The sequence below is a fragment of the Solanum verrucosum genome, unplaced genomic scaffold (assembly GCF_900185275.1).
Source record: "Solanum verrucosum unplaced genomic scaffold, falcon-dt-bn FXZP01000253.1, whole genome shotgun sequence".
Lineage (NCBI taxonomy): Eukaryota > Viridiplantae > Streptophyta > Magnoliopsida > Solanales > Solanaceae > Solanum > Solanum verrucosum.
Genome location: NW_026019984.1, coordinates 3690475 through 3714316, shown reverse-complemented (window position 1 = coordinate 3714316; position 23842 = coordinate 3690475). Strand labels below are relative to the sequence as shown.

General features: G+C 30.6%; 2 protein-coding genes across 2 annotated transcripts; one reads left to right on the top strand and one right to left on the bottom strand.

Annotated features, from left to right (window-relative positions):
• The first annotated feature begins 9302 nt into the window (after window positions 1-9302).
• Window positions 9303-12530, top strand: LOC125818225 (uncharacterized protein At3g17950-like). The gene is made up of 3 exons (XM_049497771.1): window positions 9303-9496; window positions 10097-10240; window positions 11936-12530. Exons 1-3 carry the CDS (start codon window positions 9485-9487, stop codon window positions 12437-12439), a joined length of 660 nt encoding a protein of 219 aa, XP_049353728.1. The 5' UTR covers window positions 9303-9484; the 3' UTR covers window positions 12440-12530.
• A 6072-nt stretch (window positions 12531-18602) lies between these two features.
• Window positions 18603-21599, bottom strand: LOC125818200 (putative E3 ubiquitin-protein ligase XBAT31). The gene is made up of 8 exons (XM_049497744.1): window positions 21322-21599; window positions 21151-21210; window positions 20994-21065; window positions 20768-20889; window positions 20546-20686; window positions 20361-20468; window positions 19968-20226; window positions 18603-19478 (listed from the first exon to the last, which is right to left on the bottom strand). The coding sequence occupies exons 1-8, from the start codon at window positions 21499-21501 to the stop codon at window positions 19080-19082; spliced, it is 1341 nt and encodes a 446-aa protein (XP_049353701.1). The 5' UTR covers window positions 21502-21599; the 3' UTR covers window positions 18603-19079.
• Window positions 21600-23842: the final 2243 nt, after the last annotated feature.

Below are 23842 nucleotides of genomic sequence, written 5' to 3'. Positions count from 1 at the left end.
CAACTCCTTTTGTTAATCAATTACAATTCAAATACATTTTAATAAAAATAGAGTAGTAAAAGTTTTAACTTCTAAACATTTAGTTATACTAATACTAGGTCGTTGCATATTTGTTAGTATTTTAATTACATATATTTGTTATTTATGTAACTATATATTTCAGTATGATATTCGATATTTCGGTATGTTATTTCTAAATACCAAATACCGTACCGAATATCAAGAAAAATTAAAATATATACCATATACCACACCAAATTCTATAATACCAAAACCACAGTATTAAAAATTTCGATATAGTAATAATAATTCGGTATGTACCATACCATAACCACCTCTAGTTGTAAAGGCTTCCAAAATTAGGAGAATTTGTAGGGGAAAATGCACCAAATGTAATTATCTTTAACAACTTCAAATAAAGTAATCAAACAACTTCAATAATCATTCATATGTGGTTTGCCTAGACATATATAGGAGCTATTACTAAAGGATTGGTTGTAAAGCTGCATCACCTCATGCTGTATAAAAAACAATAGGTATCAATTCTTTAAAACAAAAAAAATAGTTTCAAAAGAGAACACTTGAAAAGATTCCTTTTGAAAGAAAAAATATCCCCTTATATTTAGAAGCGGAGCAAAGATTTTTTAGTTTATAAATTCTGAATCATAATTATTTTTATTTACTGGATTATTGATATATTATTTATACCTATCAAACAATTTCTCAAATATAAATATAAGATTTAAATCAAAATAACTGAGTTCGATCGAATTCGTAGTTAAAGAACTGGCTCCATCCTTACTTATATATATATATTCAAACAAGGGGAGAAATGACATTGTTATCCATATAGAATATACTATTTTTCTATTTGTATTTCGACTAGATTTGTTAATCCAACAAAACTTGCGAAAAAGAAAATAACATATGCAAAATTTATCAATTAGGAGAGCTTGCTAACAATTTAAATGATAGGTACAATGGAGATAGTATCGAGTTTTATTAGTCCAAGTACAAAAATTGTGATAATTGAACAAGAAAAAATTGTCAATCAAACAAAACTTGTGAATAATATTAAAAGATAGATAGAACGTTTCAAAACATTTTGACCAATTACCAAACATGTGAAGATTAAAAAATATTTTCCTATATACCATCTAGAAATTTCTTTTCTCACAACTGCATTTGTTTTTTTAAAAGTATTGTTCCCCCACCTTTGCAACAGAAATGGAAAGCATTTGATTAACATTTTTGATGATGTTGTTTGGTCTGACCCAATATTTATGTTTCCCTTATTTCTAATATTCCCTTCTATTTTTAAAACCTCTAAAATCCCTTATTTCTCTTCTAATTCTAAATTATTTTATAATGTATTCGAGCTAGTTTTTAATGTATTCGAGCTACATATTATGTATCCGGTTTATTTTATAATGTATCCGAGCTAGTTTTTAATGTATCCGAGCTACATATTATGTATCCGATTTATTTTACTTTTTTAGGAATTAATGTAATTACAAACTAAATAGGGATATATATTGTAATTTCATATTAAAACTATGTGATTCCTAAAATTTATACTATATAATAAGTCTTTGCTCTTTTCTTGTTGAGTCAATTTGTAGCCCAACTATTGAAATTTCAAGTGGTACCAATCCATGAATCCAAAAATGTACAAATGTGAAATGTGAAATGTGAGCTGTGAGCTTTTTGACATTATTATGTGTAGTCTTTTAGAACCCATCCATTAGTGCTAGTATGTTTAGGGGAAATTAACACACAAACATATATCTACCAAAAAACTACCTAACTAAGCAAATAATAACATATATATATATATATATATATATACACACACTTAACCAAACTATAGCTTTAAAATATTACAAAACTTATCAAGGGTTTTATTTTCCTTAAATTCGCCACTCAAAACAAAAAAATAAATAGTGGAAAGAAAGGGGACTTACCATGTGTATCTGAGGTGGGGTTTCTTCTTCTTCTCCACTAGAAACATATATACATAGATAGTGAATTCGATACTAAATACACTAGCTATTTGATATTGAATACATTGGATGAAATTGATATTAAATATACTAGATAAATTTTGATATTGGACACATTGGATTAATTTGATATTGGATACATTGTTGAAATTGATACTTGATACATTGGATGGAATTTGTATTGGGCATACACTGCTAATTGTAGAAATTGATATATTCACTTGTAGAAATTGATACAAGCTTATGCTTATATAGTTAAATACATTCTTTCAATATTGATACCGGATATATTTGTAGAATTTGATATTGAATACATATATGTATTAAATTGTGAAACACATATATAGAGAAGGAGAGGAGCGAGTGAGAGAGATAGTGTATCCCAAATACAGTCGCATGGCCCATCAAATACATTGTATCTAGAGCGAAACTTAGACAACATATATAATTATTAAAACTATTGTTACATTGAGTAATTAACACATATACTAGTGTGCTTTGTAAAAATTGCACCATATCTATACACCACTGCTAACAACAATTAACAAGGTTTCTCACCAATGCACAAACATGAGATACACACACTAACAACACCAATAACCTCAATCCCCAAGCACAAAACTTGTAGTTATCATTTCATCACCAGTACAGGACACACATTTAACCATATAACACTAGTATATCATGTATATCACAAAATATTTTTTATAGATATACATAATATACATGAGATACACAAATATACAAGACATGTGCGCAGATATACACCACCTTCAAAGTCCAATATTGCCCATTTTCACACATCCTTCACTGCACCACCACTATAAAATTACCATAACCACAAAATGACTCAGAAAAAAACCAGCGAATATAGATCTTCATAACAATTTGCATAAAATTAAATCCCAAAATCGCATAGATAGTGAAGTATTGTCTTGCTTCCCTAGAGTTTAAGCTTGTTGATGTTTTTTCGTTGTACAAGCTGTATTATTGTAGTTCTTGATTGCGATATGTATCGTCTGTTGTTTATTGTGTTTCGATTTATCACATTCTTTTGTTGTTCTTAGTCCTTTTTTGTAGGATTTGCATTGCCCTTGTTAGTTGCTATGTTTTCCATTGGTTTCTTTTTCCTTGTACTTGGATTTGTTGCACTTGAGCTGATAGTCTTTCGAAAATAACCTCTTTTACATCCACAAGATAGTGATAAGATTTCTCTTTCCAGATCATATTTATAAGATTTCACTTAGTATATTGTTGTTGTTGTTATTATTGATATACCTATCTTTCAGGTAGTTAAAAAACAATGTCTAATCTGTTAACACTAATAATGTCCTTGGTCTATTAGACTAAGTGGTTGCTTTTAAACCCCCCAAAAAAATGTGATGATGAACTTTTAAACAAAAAATCACCTACATCTCTAATTTTAGGCCTATAAGTGACTACAATGTATCCAGTAAAATTATTTTAAATCCTCATTATTAGACTAGAATGTATCTAACTTTCTTTAGCGGTATCGATCTCCTTCAACATTGTTGGAAATTTATTCAAGGCCAATGCTGCTGGCACAAGACCTCAAAGAATGGTATGGGTCGATTATTTGGTAGCTGATTAGAATTATGCTTGATTAATAATGTGGGAATTAATTATGAGTGAATCTATGTATTATTTTATGAAGATATTAGGTATGAATAGATTAGTTATTCGGGCTCGATCGTTTTGGTAGCTGGATAAGAAACAAGTTATCTATATATTAATTTTCATATGAGTTATAGGATGTTTGTAGGTAGATAAGAAATAAGTTATTCATGTATGAAATTAATACGACGTTTGATTGATAATTTTAAAACCCGCATAACTCATATATTTATAAGTTATGAGGAAATCTATGTATTATTTTATAGTACATGATAGAAGGTGGAATAACTAATACATGTATAACTGATACATAAATAACTAATTCCTGCATAATTAATATCAACTAATATGGAATAGAGGGGAAAAAGTTAGGTTATTGAGATGTGTTTATGGGTTGCTACAACTTTCAATTAAATATAGAAAAAATTATCTAGATACACAACTTAATTTGTTTTGCTATCTAAAATTTCTTATCATTTGAAAAAATCACAAAAATCTCTACTCTCTCCTATTCTCGAATACATCACTCTTACATAATGTATTGGGACGTGATGTATCAGACATGTGTGTCTTGTATCAAGAAAGATAATGTATAGGGACGCGATGTATCGGGACATGTGTGTCTTATATCAACAAAAGTAATGTATTGGACGTTGAGTGATGTATCCTAATCAAGACTTGATGTATCGGGACGTTGAGTGATATATTCGAAATTCTTAAATTTTGAGGAATTTTTGTAATTTGGAAAAGAGTAAGGATAGTGTTATGAATATAACTAAGATGGAGGACCCATATGGAAATATGTCAAATTACATTTGGGACCCCAGGAAAATGCCTATATATAGAAGAGTAAATTAATCTATTAGGGCTATGCTATGAACTTGTCTCTTATTTCTTAATTTCTTAAATTAATCTGGAACCTCCCTCCATTCTTCCTTTTTATTTCTACTTCTTCCCTTGGAAGGATTGGTTACTAGTTTGAGAATGATGAACTCTTATAATTATATGTGTAATTCCAATTATCCATTTCAATGCAATATGAGTTCATTAAAGATAGAATATAATTAACTCTTAACACTATGAGATTTATGTAAAATTATCTTAAATATATATCCTTATATTCAATCTATACATAGAATTTGAGTCAAAATTATTAAATTCTCTGAATCCACACCCAATATGTTGCATTCACCCTTTTACTATCAATATATAGAAACTTAATTTAACTCCTTTAACATAGTTAATAGGGATATGGTTTAACATACTTAAATTGTGTGTGTGTTTTTTTTTGTTCATCGGACTATTTTTCTGGAACTCAAAGAATGTTTTAACCATATATAGAGACATTTCTTTTTGGTTCTTACCCTATTGACTATTCAATTTCATGGGTCAAGTGGAACTTCTATTACTTTATTTTGGAAAAAAAAAAAGAGAGAATACTTGAAAGTGGTCTAATTAATTGTTAAGGTAATCAATTACTTTGACCAAGTAGGGAGATGTAGTGATGGGCCTATATGCCTTCTTTTCAATGTCTAAACCTTGAAAAAATTTATAATGGATGAGGGATAGATATGATGTGGCAGACACAAGTTGTATGAGGCTCTTCTTAGAATTTGTAAAGTGGATTATTGGGTCTCATTTTCAGAAAAATGGGACAAATCCATTTTTCTCTCTTCCTTTTTAACTTTTTCTCTTTGATTGAAATCTTCAATTTTTCAACATCTCTTCTTCTTCTTCTTTTTTAAAAATAATTTTATTTATAAAAAATGTGAAATTTAGTCTAATTCATCGTAATTTTAACATTTGATATTATTTTTCTTTCATGTATTGATTATTTACATTACTAAAAATTATTTGTCAACTAACAAATTAAATTATATTTTTATTTTTATTTTCATTACACTAATAATTAATTATTCTTAAAATATAAACAAAATTTGTAAAATTGCAAAAACAATTCTGAAGGAGTAAATTAATAAAGTATCATTTTTATTTATAATTTCATAAAGAATCCGTAAAAGACAAAATAAATAACTAATACGAAAAACGAAAGGGGTATAAATTATTATTTCTTTCTCTTTCAATAATTTCATATATACTTAAATTCATCAAATATTCACAAGAAAATATAATGGAAAGAGCATCAATAATTTTGACAAATAATTACATAAGTTTTTGTACTATCTTAATGTAACCCAAAATCGAATTTTTTCATAAACACTTAAATATATACCTACTCTTCCGTCAATTTATATGATATCTTTTTTATTCTTGAAATCAAGCAATATAAAATTTAATTAATATTTTAAAATATATTTTTGTTTTTTATATTAACATAAGAACTACAACTTATAATGTTTGTTCATAAATAATCCTTCCCACTAAGTTGCAATTCAACCAAAAATACTACAAGTTGCAATTCTTATCATGTTAGCATATGAAAAAAATACACTTTATAGCTTGAATTTCGAGAAAAAAATAATCGAATAAAATGATGGAGAGAGTAAAATGGAAAAAAAGGAATTGATTAATGTAATTTAAATAACTATTTATGTTTATCCTAAAACTAAAACAATTAATTTTTTATGAGGTTAAGTGCATGCATCTTAGTTTAACTTTTTTAAGTACATAATTATTTGACTTCAAATTTAAATTAGTATCAATATATTTATCTCTATTTGATTTTTGACAAATGAGTATTATGAACTATAAAAAAGGTAAGGAAAATAAATATTAATTTTAAGAAATAATGAAATGCTAATTTTAATATAGTACTCTTTTTTTTCTTTGATCTTGTTATTGTAGTATTATTTTAAATTTATGTAATGAAATATATTAAAATTAAAAAATAATAATATCAAGTACTTCATATTAAAGAGGGGGGTAAATAGAAGGTGGGGTGGAGGAGTAAGAAGGAGAAAGGAAAAGGTTGAAAAGACATGGGACCTACAAAATGTACTTTTTTCTATTAAAAAAATTCCTCATACAAATATTTACATGGCATACCTTCTTGTGTCTATTACTCTTTTCTGTCTAAGTTATGACACACTTTTTTAAAAAAAAAATAGTAATAATTTAATTTTATAATATTAATTAATTCTCTTAATGATATGATTTACAGCTAATCACACAAATATTTATGACTTACTTTAGATAATAATTTTCAAAAATTGTTTAGTTTTTTTTCTTAAATTTTGTGTTCAGTCAAACTATATCATATAGAAATTAAAACAGAACGGAGTAATAATATGTTATCATGTGGGTCCTAAAATGAAAATGGGCCAGAAAAGGACCAAAGGCCCATATGAAGCTTGAAGACTTTTTGATACATACCCTGTTGCCACTGGTATACACCTAAGTAAAAATTGCAATCATTTCTCTCCCTTTATTGGATTCTCTACCTTCACCATCAATGGAGCCATGGAACCATCTTAAACTATTAGAAACATTACCCTACACATCTTTTTTCTTCTTTTCCCTACCTGTCTGCAGATATTGGATTTTAATTGTGTGATATCTAAGTATTCATAAAGTTCGATTAAACTAAATTGATGTAAGAGTTCTTTCAGTTTTAAAATTTGAATTCGAGATATTTGATTAAAGTGGGATAAATTTCATCACTTTTTCTATCTTTATAAGAGAGAAGTAAGGTTTGCGTACATTCAGTCTCCTCATACTCCATCTATTAAAATTTATAGTTGATATGTGTATTCTTTGTTGTTGAATTTAATTATATACATTTGTAAAGATATATTACTAATTTTATAGAATATCAATCAATATTTATTATGATAGTTTCATGTAATTATTTAATTAAAACCTAACTCAAATAGTGGAACTCCCCTTCTTCCTTAATCCTCTTTCTCATCTAAATAGATTTCTTTTCAAACAAAAAAGAAAGGAAAATTCCATAACCTAGCAAATATAATTACTATATTTACTATGCATAGTCATCCTTTTAAAATATTATATAATATAAGCTATATTTAGAATTTTATAGCAAATATTTCCTCTAGTTCGCCTTTATTCCTTTCTCGTTCCACTCCCTCTCCCTTTAATTTCATAGGTTGTATCGCTATATATATTTTATCATTTAAGATTGTATCCAATAGTGAGACTCCACAACAAAGACATACAATTGTATCAATGACGGAATTGACACAATATGTATCAAGTTGATAACAACTTACACATACCATATCGATTCCGCCATTGATACAATGATGAAAACTTGAAAAGAAGCATTGATACAGTCTCTAAATTGATAAAACATGTATTGATACATATTGATACAACATGTACCAATACATATATGAGATACAGACTCCATATTTATTGATACAACCTCCATAGTATTAATACAACCTTTATTTATTGATACATATATGAAATACAACATCCATATGTATTGGTGCAACCTTTATTGATACATATATGAGATATACCAAACCTCAAGAAAAAAAAGATATATACAACCTCTAATAGATACATACTGATACAAATCTGAGATACAATTTTCATATTGATACACATTGTACAATCTTCATAGTGATACGACATGTATTCATCGAATACAACCTAATTTGACCTCTCTCCTCTCTCTCCCAATCTTGATCGTCTCTTCCCTCCCCCTAACAACATGTATGTATCGAATACAATCTATATGTATGAGATAGTATTTGTAGATACAATATGTATTCATCGAATATATCATGTATCTAACATTTCTCCTTTTTTTACCTAATCTCCCTCGTCTCTCAATCCTGCTCATTTCTCTACTCGTTATAACTATAGTTATGAATCATAATTAAGCAAACTATATTTATAAATATCTAATTAAGCTCCAATTACTATAATCATTTTTTAAAGTTCCTCAAAAGAGATTTTTTTATTTGGTCTGGTTTGTTGGAATCACTTAATTCGGCGAATAAAAAATATTTGTAGAATTGGACTATTTTACCCTTTCCTCTAACTTTTTTTTTAATTAAATACTCTACCTAATAAAGAGCTCAAAGTTTATTAATTTGACCCTAAATTTAATACAACCCTAGAAACTAGTGTAGAAAAATCAAATTAATAAAAAAATTATACAAAAGCAAAGCACTTCTCAATATGAATTGTTAATTCAATGGTTGAGCTAAACAAAGGAAAAAGAAATTGGGTCATCTGACAATGACAGTCCTAAGTATTGAAAGCTAATTAGCTACTTTAATGTCATAGTCCTACTCTTTCCGTCCTAATTTATTTGATCTTAATATTTTTTAAATTTATTTAAAATAAGAATAAATTATTTTTCCTTTTAAGCAAGATTAATAGAAATATATTCTTTATCTTCTTAAATTTCATATCAAAATCAAAATAGACAAAACAAATTGAATCAAAACAAACTTTTACCTACCTCCAATTCTATAGAGGATACAACCTCTCTGCACCAGTTTAGGGTCTTTTTGTCTGTTTACTTTATCACCTTTATCGACACATTACAATTATTCTATGTTTCTAATTCACCATCAACAAAATCAAAAAAGCAACCCCAACCCATCCATCCCACCCCACCAAAAAAAAAAAGAAAAAAAAAAAAAAATATTTTGACTCCATTCTACTTGTTCCTATTCTAACTAGAAATAGAAAATGCCATTTTCTTGCTTACCATGTTTATTCATTCCTCTTCTTCAATGAAATGACAACTAAAATTTTTACTCTTTTGTCTCATATCTCAGGTTAATCCAGAGATTTTAAGGTGACCCTTATTGTCATTTCTCTTGAAGAGTAATAAAAATCCAATCTTTATCAAATATCAGTCAAAATCTAAAGGGTAAATATATATAACAGTGCTCATTTTGGTCATGGCTCAACAGGTAAACCTTTTTTTTTGTCCCATTGTCATTGTTTTGGAATTTAACCATATGGGGTTTCTTTTTTTTGTGTGTAAGAGGTGTTGTGTTGTCATTTTTAGCTCCTGTTTGACCATAGATTTTGAGTTCTTGAAGTTGCGTTTGGACATACATTTTAGTATCCGGTAAAAGTTTGAAGTTTTGTAATTGAAAGTCCTAAAAACTCCCAAAAATGGTTTGAGTTGGTTTTTGAGAACTTAAAAATATTTTAAGATTAGTTTTTATATTTCATCACATTGTTGAATATCATTCTTAGTTTCCGTTTGACCATAGATTTTGAGTTCTTGAAGTTACGTTTGGACATACATTCTATCTAGAAAAAGTTTGAAGTTTTGTGAATGAAGGTCCAAAAGTCCCAAAAATGGTTTGAGCTAATTTTTGGGAACTTGAAAATATTTAAAGGTTAGATTTTTAAAATTTCACGACCAAACAAATATTTAAACGTCCCTTCATGGCATTGTAGAATATTGTCCTTTGGCATTTTGGTCAGATTATTGAAATGATAGATGGAAACCCCACTAATGTTGTTGTTATTTTGGATATTTGATTGATTTGATGGAGCAGGAAGAAGGATGGCCTTTGGGATTGCAGCCATTGAATTTGAGAATAGGTTTAGGTAGAAGCAGAAATGGATCAACCTCATTCAACACTTCACTTAGTGACTCTCTTACTTCCTCCACTGATTCTTCTTCAGATTTGGACAGTGAGGTACATTCTATTCCATAACTATAATATGCCCTTATTCCACGTGGCGATTTGTCGTTGGTCTAAATACTATATATATACATTATACACTGATAACGTAAAAGAATTTAATGGTATTAGGTTACCTAAAAGATAATTGTAACTTGTTGTTCATTAAAGTGAGATTAGTAACATGGAAAATAAGAGAGGTTAATTAGCTACTATAGCTAGTGTTAGGGTGTATAAGTTAGATTCTACTTGCCAATTGCACTATAAAAATGTTAATAATTGGTCAAAAAGCTAGAGCATGTGTCTTGCTTTTACTTTTGCTAATATTCCTAGTTTAAAAGGGGATCCTGGTGCATTATATAAGTTCTCACTATGCGTGGTGTTCGAGGAAGGGCCAGACCACAAGGATCTATTGTACGCAGTCATATCCTGCATTGCTGCAAGATATTGTTTCCATAGCTCGAACTCATTACCTTTTGGTCACATGACAACTACTTTATCAGTTACGCTAAGCTTCCCCTTTTAAGTATTTGAAGTTTGAGTTTATTAAAACGAATTCGAATCAAATAGATTGAACAAGATGTGATAGGAAAAAGAAACAATAGAGACATGCTATTTATTGTAATGTAGTACTTGGTTTTGCCTCCAAATCATATGATGAACCTGGATATTTTCAATCTTTATTAGTACATAGTTTCATGCATCCTGTGAAGTACTTTTGTGAGTGCTGTCAATGTCACTCTATGTTCAATGTAAATTGGGACCATAACATTATTAAAGCTGTCACTGGTGTTCCTTTACAACATTGACATTTGAACCACAATTATCAGAACTGTGTAACATGTTTCAACTTTAAAATCATCTTCTTGTCCTAGGTTCTTCAATGGCCCTTCTTAAATTATTGTTCTTCTTGTATTTGTTTGAATTCAAATAAACCTTAGTACTGTACCAGCAGTGTTAAATGATGTTTCAGAACTTCCATTGTGTGATATACTCATTAGATCTAGTTTATTTCTAAACTGATTACTTGTAGAAACATAAACCAATCTTTTGATTTTATTCGGAACAGTGGCGTACGTAAGATATATTGTAGGCAAGGGATGTCGGTTTATAGTCACAATTCGGCTTATAAGCAAGATTAAGTGTGAGAATGTGGTGGTTTAAAGGCATTACTCTGTACCAAATTGGTTATTTACTTTGTACTTCTTCTTTTCCTGTGACATAGTTTGAATCGGAACTTAGTTTAAGAAAGAAATGAAGACTTTTGAAACTTGTGTCGGCCTATTGCATATATACATCTTGTTTCATACACACATTTTATTTACACATATAAGAAAGTCTTTTACGAAGCAATGTTGGATGACACCCCTTATTAAGAGCATCTCTGCTCCTGATTTAGAACCTATTGGCTCCAGAACAGGAGCAGCTCCATAGGCATTGTTTTGTTTTTTTGTTGGTTTTCCACCTGGTGTCTGGTACCCTCATTGGAGCCCGACTAATCCAGATTTGTGTCGGAAAGTCTCACATTGGGAGGTAAAGTGATTCCTAACCAATGTGACTCCGTACCTAAGAGACTCGAAACCAAGACCCCTGGTTAAGGATGAATGAGTACTTACCACCCCACCACAACGCTTAAGTACACTAGATCGAAAATAATCATTATACAATATTTTAGGAGTAGAAAACTACTTAATCTCTTCAAATTTGCAGTCCACAGGGTCTTTCTTTCATGATAGGAGCACAACACTTGGAAGTCTTATTGGTGTTTCAAGCATAGTTAATCTCTCAAGAAGATCAACAAGAGGGAGAGCAAATGGTGTAATGACAGAGGTGCAAAAAAACTATAGGTCTAAAACAACATGGTGTTTCTCATTGTGTCCAAGAAACAGCACAGATGCTGAGTCTACTGTAATGATGATAAGGAATAGTGATAGTAATGCTCCATCACTTGGCCATTTTCTTGCAGTTGAAAGAAGAGCTGCTAATGAACATAATAGAACAAGTCCTTTGATATATGGACCTGATGAATTTGCTATGACATTGCCTAATAGGGACCAAAATTCATTGTTCGAAAATGGACAAATCGCTCCTCCTCAGTTGAGTCCATGGTCAGGTTCAGACAATGTCGAAAACAGACAGAGGGATAACAGAGAATTAGATCATGATGTTCATGGACAAGGTGCTCCTCTTTTGTTTCCATGTATGTGTGGATGATGTTTTAGTGTTTGAGGCTTTGGTACAACTCTGTGTTCTCACTGATTTTTGTTTCTAATGTGTTTTTCTTGATTCAAGGATTAAATCAGGATATTTTTTTTAACGTCCTTGTGATTTATTTGATCGTCAAGAAGAGTTAGTAACAATTGGAATTGATCATGAGGAACAACTATTCTTGATCACTCGTTTTCTTCTGGGATGATGTTGGAGAACCTTTTAGTAAGGAGCATTTTCCTTCCTAGTAAGCCTAGCTGGCGTGAATCTGGATTAGTCTGGTATCACACGAATTCTAATTATTGAGTAGGGATGATAATTTTAAAAGCCCCCAAGTTTTTATTAAACCAACACACAATTGTTGTGACCCCACAATATGCATTGCAAAAAAATATGATACAGTTAAATTTATAATGAGGTTAAGGACACGCCTCTTAATTTAACTTTTTAGGTTCAATTGTTAGTAGATAAATGTGTTCATGAATGAATCAACTTACTTTTAAATAGAAATGAAAGTAAAGAGAGTCGTATGAAGCCATGCAACTTCAATGATTTATGTTTACATTGGATCCAGAGATGTATGGCATGGCGCTACGGGTATTTAATTCGAAGATACTTGTAATTAAGATATATACTTGAGAATAAAAACTAAGTATAGAATGCTTGAAGCACAAGAGAAGTAGTATATTGTTTAGAATCCAACCCTATACTATTTATTGGTGACAAAAGTAATACACCAACCAATAGAAAAGCTCGAGTCGAGCCCTAAAGTACGTACTATGCCCAATAACCGCATCCCACATGAAAATACTATTAGTTGTGCCAACTAATATTCTTCTATTGTTGTTGGCAGGATAACATATTAATATATCTAGCGTGTTTATCCTTTTTGTACATCATCAGAATAGAAGTCCTTCTCTGTCTTCGGGCCACGAGTTCCCGCCTTTTTCCTGATAATATTTTTCTTTAACTGTCACACGTTCACCTAGCATCCCACCATGTGCACAAACTATTCTTAACCCAATATAATTACATCATTTAATGCCTTTGTCTTCTTTAAATATGAGACTAATTAACGAGGGATTGCATCACTAGTCAGGCTACTACACTAAATGATTAAGATAATGTAACAATCTTTTTATAGGTATTTTCAGACAGTGATCATATTATTTTGTTAATATAAAGTCAACGTTTTAAAATTATCTACCAAATTATTAAATAAATTTAAATTGACGTGTATAAGTCGATATTCTAAGCCTCAATTTGTGCTAAGATTCTCTATATGAAAAGTCACAATTTTGGAAAACATAATATAGATATGAAATTGCCCTTTCAGACTCATAAAAATAGAATTTAAAGGTTTAACTGTGGTTCAATTATCATGATAAATCCTTTTCTCTTTTGCAACTAGGGCAAATTGCTCATTCCTTTAATGGAAAATTTTGTTTTAAAATCCAGCAGTAATTATTTACTTTTGGAAAGTATCGCCACCAAACTTTCATTTTATTTCCCTTTTTATTATAGTGAAAAAGGATAAATATACCTCCGAACTATCAGAAATAGTATGCAGATACCCTTCGTCATACTTTTGGGACATTGGTGCCCCTGTCGTCCAAAAACTAGAGCACATATACCATTTATACTAACGGACATACATGTGTCACAATCTTATCCACCGATCTGACATTTATTAAATATCGGATCGACTGATAAGATTGTGCCACGTGTCCCTATTTAGTCTTCCGTTAGAGTGAAGGACATATTTGCTTTAGTTTTTGGACGGCAGGGGCACCAATATCCCAAAAGTATGACGGAGGGTATCTGCACACCATTTACGATAGTTTAGGGGTATGTTTGTCCTTTTTCCCTTTATTATAATACTAAGTCGAGTCCAAGCTAAACTCAATAAAACTTATTATTATATCGATCTGAGTAAATTATAGCCTCAGTTGAGTCCAAACAACTATGTTAAAGTATAATCAAGCTTGTGCCTAGTCGAATTGAGCCCAACCTAATATTTTAAAGCATAATCAAGCTTGTGCCTAGTTGGGCAGAGTCGAGTCGGCTACATTAGTTCCCAACCAAGTTTGCCCAACTTATTATGGCGGTGTTCCGTACAAAATCAAAATGCATCGTCTTCAAGATATCAAATAATATTTTTATTCAGGAGAATATTTAAATTGATTAGTCACCGTATCAAATTTGTGACTAAGGAGACACTTGAGACTGATATTGCAACTAGTGTGTGTGTGTATTTTACCTAAATTTTGAAGTACAATTAATTAGGTCATGAGTGTAAAGGTTTATTTTCTTGGTCCATTTTCTTGTCTTATATTGTACGTCTTTTTAATTAATTAATTTCATGTGAATTTTCAACTGTTTTGATGGAGATCGATTGGAACTTTCACAAAATATCTTTATTCATTTATTTCTTTTATCATTATTAAATTACAACATGACACAAACATTAATTTAAAATTAAAAAGCCTAAAAAACAGCCACAAAAAATAGATTAATAATTGTACCTATGTTCTTGTTTTACATTACTAAGTTCTTGACTTTTATCTCTACAATTTCAAATTCATTTTAAGTAGGAAATTTTATATTTTTACTTCTTGATATGTCGACAAATTATGATGTTAGTTCTTGTTTAATTTGGTTAAGCATATTAATTACTTTTCCCGTTCGTTTTTGTTTATCCACTTTAAATTTTGTGTTTCCACTAAGAAATAATGATTAATATGAGTATTTTTTATTCATATTGATAATATCTCAAAAACATTTATATAAGTTACTAGAACATTATGAGAGTAAGATGGATTGGGAATTAGGGGTGTAAGGGGGGTGGAACGGTCAAGAAGCTTGGAAGTTATTTATGGAACTTGTTTTCACTTGTCTATTAAGAAAAGTCATTTTTCTTATTTTTAAGAAGCTTGTTTTTCTAGAAAAATTATTTTGAACAACCAAATATGAAAAAATTGAAAATTATTTTTCAAAAAAATATTCTCCTTTGTACTAAACACACCTAAATAAAATCATGATATTCTTTTCAAATCCATATATTGAATGGATAACTCATCAAAATTCAAAACCCATCCTAAATATAATTGATGGTAAATGTCTTGAATTTGAATTTTAGATATATAATTACGTACCTTTATTAGGAAATATTTTACACCTATTGCAGAATTTTACGATGCATATCCTGATTTTGTTGGGTTTTAATATGAATACAAACATAGGTTAAAAAACAAGTAAAAAAAGCTTCCACCTATTAGATGAGATCTTTGACCAATTCTTTACATTACATAATTGACAAGAGGACTCAATTGAACACACCAATAATCATGACGCCATGAAAAGTCAAAATTGAGAGTTGCCGTTCAAATTGAAACATTTTGTCTATAAAATAATATTTATGTTAGACCATGTTTCAACATGTCATAGGATGAAAAATATTTACTACATTATTTTAGAATATATATAGTAATTTTTAAGACATTATTATTGTTCAAGCTTTCTTGCTGGCCGCGGCAGACCAAGCAATATAAAGTCAACAGGTACTCCGCTCCTTGTGAGAGAAAAAAAAAAGAGCAACAAATCTCTACTGTATTCGCGTCGAAAAGTTCTATATTGAAGATACAATAGTCTCCTACATAGGTGATTCAATATTTAAGAAAATTCGAATTAGATAACTTTTGATTAAGAATAAAAAAAGACTATCCACTCCATCAGAATCATTATTGTATGAAGACTTATACTTTTAAGTGATAGTATTAGGATAAATTATTTTATTAAATATTTATTACCTTTCATCACTACATTGTAACAAGTAACATTGCCCAAAGCTTTGGCAGAATGAAAAGAAATCATGTAAGCTTTTTCATAAAATTTTCATGATTTAAAGAATCTTTAGTAGTTCAATTAGTTTATTATCTATACTCTCACTTACCTTATTCGGCAGAGTTCAATTTCTCAATTCCCTCTCCATTTTCTCTTTCCTTGTCTCCAATATTTTTTCAAAAACATAAATAAAAAGATCTTATGATTCTTTCTTCGATCACTTTATTAATCAGTAGGTCATGAACAAAACTAGGAGACTGTAAAAGGGTTCATCAAAATTTCTTATGATTCTTTATTTATTTGTTTATATGTGTCTTTTTAATAAAAATTTTGATTCTACCACGATATAGTCTTAGATGCTATCAACAACACTTCTAGTCGGCCTTATATATCTTCAATATGTGGTTATATAATATATTGTTATGGACGTACGTTTCTTCATATGGAAAATATATGAGAAAAGTCCTCTAAAGTCCAATATACACATTACAAAGTATTTAATTTGATTTCATTTTCAAGAATCAATCAATTCATCCAATTATAAATACACAACAAAAAAACTTAACTAAATTGGGACCCTCTTTTCTTGTTAGGTGCCCTTTCTTTACCAAACAAACATTGGTTAACATCTCCACCTAGCCCACAAATACTTATACTCATTCCCCACAAGCCCTACCCAATCTTAATAAATATAATCAAATCCACATGGCATCATGAAATAAATCATAGTTTGGTAGGGTCCATATTGGCAATTATATTCTTATCTAAATTAATTTCAAAATATATCTTGATAAGATGATAATTTTATTGATGTGGTGGAAACAAATTCTTGATTACAAGTGGAGTTATTTTTCCATATATGTATTTACACATCAAAATAGGATAGTATTAATGGAGAAGTGTTATCGAAATATAATATAATAATAACTATATTATTACCGTTAAATAATTTACGATTAACCCCTTTATTTGTTGCAGTGTTGTAACAAGAATTTGGATGCTAAGATATTTTGTGGTCATACAAGATATTTGGTTGAAGTTGCAAATAACACACGTAGTTGTTACGACCGCCAGATTTATAGTCTCAAAGTGCAAAATTATGGTTAAGTATCTCAGTTCTACTATTCATGAATGCAAGTTTCACAAAGTGATGGGTAAATCTATTACTTGGTTAGTCAAATAATTTATGTTCAAAAGATAGAAGTTGTGAAATGAAGATTGTTTGATAGACGTGTAATCATATTAGGAGAGATAAAATTAGAAAGTAAGATATTCAGAATAAGATGGAATTGACATCAGTAGATCGGAGGTCAATATACGGAAAGCGAGACTGAGATAGTTTAATCATGTGAAGAGGAAGGAAATGCATGGATGCCCCCAACAAAGGCATAAAAGGTTGGCAATGAATGGTGGCTTCAAAGAGGTAGAGATAAGTCAAAGAAGTATCAGGAGTTGTAATAAGACATGACACGACACGACACAGTTTCAGCTTATCGAAGACATGACCTTCGATAGGAGGTTGTGGAGGACACAAATTAGGATGAAAGATTAGTAGATAGTAGAGAGTTGTCTCACTTATCTTTTCATACTAATAGTGATAGTGTATCTTAATGCACGTATTTAATTTATTCTGACCTATTAGAGGGACATACTTTTTGGGGAATATGAGTCGAAGCAATAACAAGAACATTTTTAGTAGAGCATCTTTCACAATCCTTAGAAAGATCGATGATTCACTAATATACTCACGGTAGTTTTTTGTCCTTCGATTTTTGTTATTAATAGTTATTTTTTATATTTTGATTATCATATTATTTTGTAGTTACTACTCTTTTCCGTTCTTTCAACATGTTTTCTATAATATTTTGCCATTGCTTCTTTACTTTTATTATTTTGTTCGACTTGTTTTGAAATATTTTTTCTTGAGCCGAGGATCTATCAAAAAACAGTCTCTCTAATAGTAATATAGTCCATGTATAATCTACCTTCTCTAGTTCTGAATATGCTATTATAAAAAGCTTTCATTTTATGTAATACGAGATCTTCATTGTTATATATAAAAAAAAATAATCTGAAAGAGCCACAATAGATTATTTCCTCTTATTTTTTACCAACACTTTTAATTTATTTTTATTTAGAACTGGGACAGAGTGTTTGTACTTATTTGAACATACCAGGATGATGCTGCAGAAATTAATTGAACCAAGAGGCAGTGTATTCACATGATCACTTTGACCAACAATTACAAAAAAAATGAAAAAAAAGAAGCTTTTCATCATCCTTGCAAGTTGCAACTAATCATATACTATTATTATTATACAATACAATATTTTTCAATAAAATAATTGATACAAATTGTAGTTCATTTCACACCTTGAGGCTGCTTTAATTTAAAGAAAACATATAGGGTAAGGTAGGGTCTACTTTCCTCATCACTTGCTTTCATTTTGACTCTTTCCCAATGCTAACTTCATCATACTATAATGGAAGAATGTTGTGTTTTCACCTAGTAAGTGAAAACACAAAAAACTAGAGGAAAAAAAAAGGGTAAGAAACTTCAAAGAATTTTGTTTACTACTTCAAGAAAACAAGATTTTACACAAAATACTCTTTTTTTTCTGTGACCCACACAAATGATATAGTACTCAATCTAAACCAAGCTTGCAAATCATTTCAACTTTGCTTATTTCCCAAATCTACAAAACATAGGGAAGAGAAAGATCAATCTATCTATCTATATATACCATTAGACCCCCCATGGAATTGTTCTTTAATTGCCAAAGTTGGAAACTTTTTTTTGGTATCAATCAAGGGTTATTGGCTTATCGATCCATTCGTTATCAGCAGCAATCCTACCGGAGCCACGACCAGTCATTTTGCCAAAAGAACTTACTGCTGATAACCCCTTAAAGCTACTGCTGCCCTCGCTGACGTTTCGTGATCTCCTAGTCTTTCGAAGCTTTGAGGAGTGGAGATCAGAATCTGTGTCATCGTTCTTTGTGGCCTTAATAGCTTGTAACTGTACAATGTTGCTTCTGCAGAATGGGCACACGGGTTCTGGTGGACTAGTCGTGGTCGGATTTGGCTTGTTGTGGCAGCATAAGGCCAGTACACAATGTGCACACATCTGGTGCCCACAGTCCTGGACTTCAATTGTGCATAATTGATCAAAACAGATACAACATACTTCTGTATCACTGACCTGCATTACATAATTGATAATCCCATGTGAAACTCGCTGACAAATGGTCAGACTTGAAATGGTAGATAACAAGAGAACAATCACTTAGACTTGAAATGGTAGATAACAAGAGAACAATCACTTATTACTAGGAAATATCTCGATCCACAAACATCAAGAAACCCAGTGTTATCCCACAGGTGGGGTCTAGGGAGGTTAAGGCGTACGCAGACCTTACTCTACCTTGAGATGGTAGAGAGGTTGTTTATCCCGATAGACCCTCGGTTGAAAGAACAATAGGAATATCTCAATCATCAGGTTAAAAATCAAGTCTTGGTATATTTTTTGGAATAGATATTATACTCTATAGTAACCACAAATATATTACACCACATCTTTTCCACGCAAACGTAGTTTGGTTCACCAATATATTAGTTATTTATTAGCAGAGTAAGATATATATTTCAATAGTAGTTTACATGTTATCTGGTATAGTTGGTGATGTATTACCTCAGATATGTTGTCATCCACCCCTGCATCAGATTGGGATGGGGAAGGTGGAGAGTAATCTGTCCCCTTTAAGATATTTTTTTCCCTCTCCTTATTCGCTTCCATTAATGCACGTTCTAGTAAAGCTTTCGCCTCATCATTGAGCTGACTAATGAACTTCAACGGCGATGGCCACACAAGAGGCTCTGCCGATGAAGGATTCAACAAAGCTGCACAAGCACCATGGTGGTACCTTAAAGCAACCGTGTATGGTATTCTCCTGCACCAAAATGACCAAATAAGGACTAGACACATAATTATTAAGGTACAAATCAAATAACTTAGATCAACTATAGGGTAATTTTACAAACAGTAACATTCTTGAAAAGATCAAAATCGACAAAAAAGACATACCCGGTGGAATCTCTATGTAGTCGATCTGCTCCCCACGCCAACAATTCACGGATGCAATCAAGAGAGCCACCTCTTGCAGCCAAATGAAGTGGAGTGCTACCAGGAAATCTGTACAAAATACAAAAGCTAATTCAAACAACATGAAAAGCGTAACATAGAAATCAACTTCTTGATAAGAAAATTACCCATATCCACCAGTTGACGCGCAAACCAGAGCACCATTGTCAAGCAAAATGTGAACACATTCAGGCCGTCTTTGACGGGCTGCTAAATGCAAAGGTGTTGCTCCTTTACCATCTCTAACATTCACAAACCTTGCATATCCCCTAGCAGATTTCACAACCCAATCAATTCGATCAAAAACAAACCATCAACAACATATACGCAAAGAAGAATCAATTCCTTACCAAGATGCTGCAACATGAGATGTACGAGCTGTGGATAGAATAGCTTTAAGTGATTCAAAATGTCCATAGTATGCAGCATAGTGCAAACATGTTCTTCCATTAAGTGAATCAAACTTCAAAATCTGAACACGAAAAAATAATCACAATTGACAAAATCAGTTCTAAAGCATAATCAAGAACACACAAAAAACCAATCTTGAAAAAGACTTTTTACAAGCATACATACATTAGCTCCTGCTTCAATTAGCTTTTCCACACAAGAGATCTTCCCATGCATTGCTGCTAACATCAATGGAGTCTAAATCAACCAAAAAAGCACAGTTAAAATACACACAACTCAGACACTCAACAAACACTTGGTTGACACAAAATTAACTAATCACCTGCTTAGAGCGATTCAACAAATCTGGGTTGATAGATTTGTTCAACAGCATAGTAACAACCTGAAAAGTTTAAAAATTCAATCAAAATCCATGAATCAATTTCTACAAAAAAACACCAAAATTTCAATTTTTTTTCAAAAACAGAACATTTTCAAGAAACCCAAATCCCACCTCGATCCGGCCATTGGCAGCAGCAATATGAAGAGGAGATTGTCGATCATATACAGTAGAATGATGAATAAGAGATGGGTTTTTCTCTAAAACAGATTTTAATGTGTCTAAATCACCCAACTGAACAGCACAGAATAACCCATGTTCATCACTCGTTCCACAACTCAGTCCCTGACCCATTTTTCCAGAAAAAGAAAGGAACTTTTTTTGCACCACCGTAGACGGCGGCGGAGGTGGCGGTGGTGGAAAGAAGTGTGAGAGTTTTACATATTTATATTTATGATGGATGAGAAAGTGTTGAAGGGAAGAAGTTGAAGATTGGAGCTGCCCGAAATGAGGTGGGGTAGAAAGAATGGGCAGGTGACCGAGGCGACAACGGGCAGGACTCAGATATTTGTTCGGGCAGTTTATTTAGATTCTTCAAATAATACTACGCAAATACTTTGTTTCAACGTCTGTGTGTTTGTCTGGGGATGACTCCTACGCAGACTTCTACTTTTACTTTTTACTGTTCGGATCTATTATTTTATAGTAATATTTATATATAATTAAACTTTTTAAATATATTAGTATTATTATTTTTGGTATCTTATATCAATAATTTAATATGATTCGATCAGTTAATTATTGATATGTTCTCTATATTAAACACGTTAAAGCAAAAAGTCTCACATTGATAGTTAATGAGATGGGTGCACTCTTTATAAGAATTGAACAATCCTCCTCCATTTGAGCTAGTTTTTTGGGTGTGAGTTAGGCCTAAGATTTAATTTAACATGGTATCAGAGCAGAGTCTGTCCCAATCAATCAATGTTGGGCCCCCTAAAATAAAAATTGTTCACGCATCAGATGCTAAGCACTGGACGTGAGGTGGGGTGTTAAAGAATGACAAAAGTCTCGTATTGGTGGTTAATGAGATGGGTAGACTCCTTATAAGGCTTGGGCAATCCTCCTCCCTTTGAGCTAGCTTTTGGGATGTGAGTTAGGCCTAAAACCTAATTTAACAAAACATCGCATCAGACTTACAAGTAGAAGTTGAAATGCATGTGCTACTTTGGTAAAACTTCATTGTTTGAAGGACGATGGTTTAAGAGAACATGAAAAGACGACGAGAATACAAATCTATTTCATTATTTTATGATGGTGTAAAATAAAATTAGACAACAAAGACAAAAATTAGAATTACAAAGTGAAAAGAAATTAAGTAAAATTGACTCAAGAAAATACTGAGTCTATTGAGATTACATATTCAGTATTCAGTAAGAGAAAAAAATATATATCTAATACCTTGTAATTTGTTATTCAAGATCATTAGAATACTTTATAGTTTATTATTCAAGATGTGAGAATTAATTTAATTTCAATTGAAGGTTAATCTTGTAGTCATTTCTGTCAACTAGACTCAAGACGAAAAATTCAATATTTCATTATTTATTAATTTAATATATAAAATTATTCTTTTGTTTAAACTTTAATTAAGTGCAACAAAATTGACCTTAACTAATTAACAGGTAAAAAGTGGGTTACTAAACTTATGATATTTCTTTCTCTGTTTTGTCTATTCTTTTAGATTGTCAAAGTAGAGTAATTGATTTATCCTTCATTTGGTTCCATTAAATATAATTTATAATTATATAATTATCTATAATTTATTTTAAATCACAAATTCTAAAAAATAGTCAGTCAAAACACCTTAAATAAATTGAAATAAGGAGAGGAATAGTTACTTATTTTTGGCTGTAGTAAATTGCCCATTTTTTCTACATTAAATGGCCATCGACTTTAATGCATGTGGTTTCTCGAACTTGTCAAAACGACTATAGTATGACTTCAAGTAGGAAGGAAAATATTTTGTTTCGATTTATATGACGTAATTTTATAATGTTTCAAAAATATATTATTTTGAATTTATATTTCATGAGTTATAAATTCTTTAAAAAATATAATCGAGCTCATGATATATAATTTATGAAATATTATCATTTAAAAATATAAAATTTATACCTCCAAAAAAAATTAACTCATAACAATAAATTTAAGATTAAAAGATAAGAGAAAAAGTACAATACCTAAGTTTTGTGTTAACTTACTTAATTATAACTAACTGATGAGTTGATAGTCTAAGAAACTTTTATACTATCGATTAATATAACTTAAATCTTTTAATACTATCGATCAATATAACTTAAATCTTTTAATACGTAATAAGTTTCACTCTAAAAAAAAAGGGGGAATATTTTGAGTATGGAAAGTAAGGTAAGAAAATGTGAGAAAATTGATCCATGAACGTAATACCATTATTATCGTTTAAGGGAATGAAAAGAATATTATTATAAGCTTCTTAAAGGTATTGCTGAAAATTTAAGCAAATCTTTAAGCTAGCTTGATGTACTGTGTTTTTTTGGGCAAAGCTAGTACTAGCTTTCATCAGCAGTTGATATTTCCCTTTTCATTTAACGGAAATAATATTATTTGTGTATTCGAAGTTCTATCGATAAAAAAATATAAGATTGCGTAGACA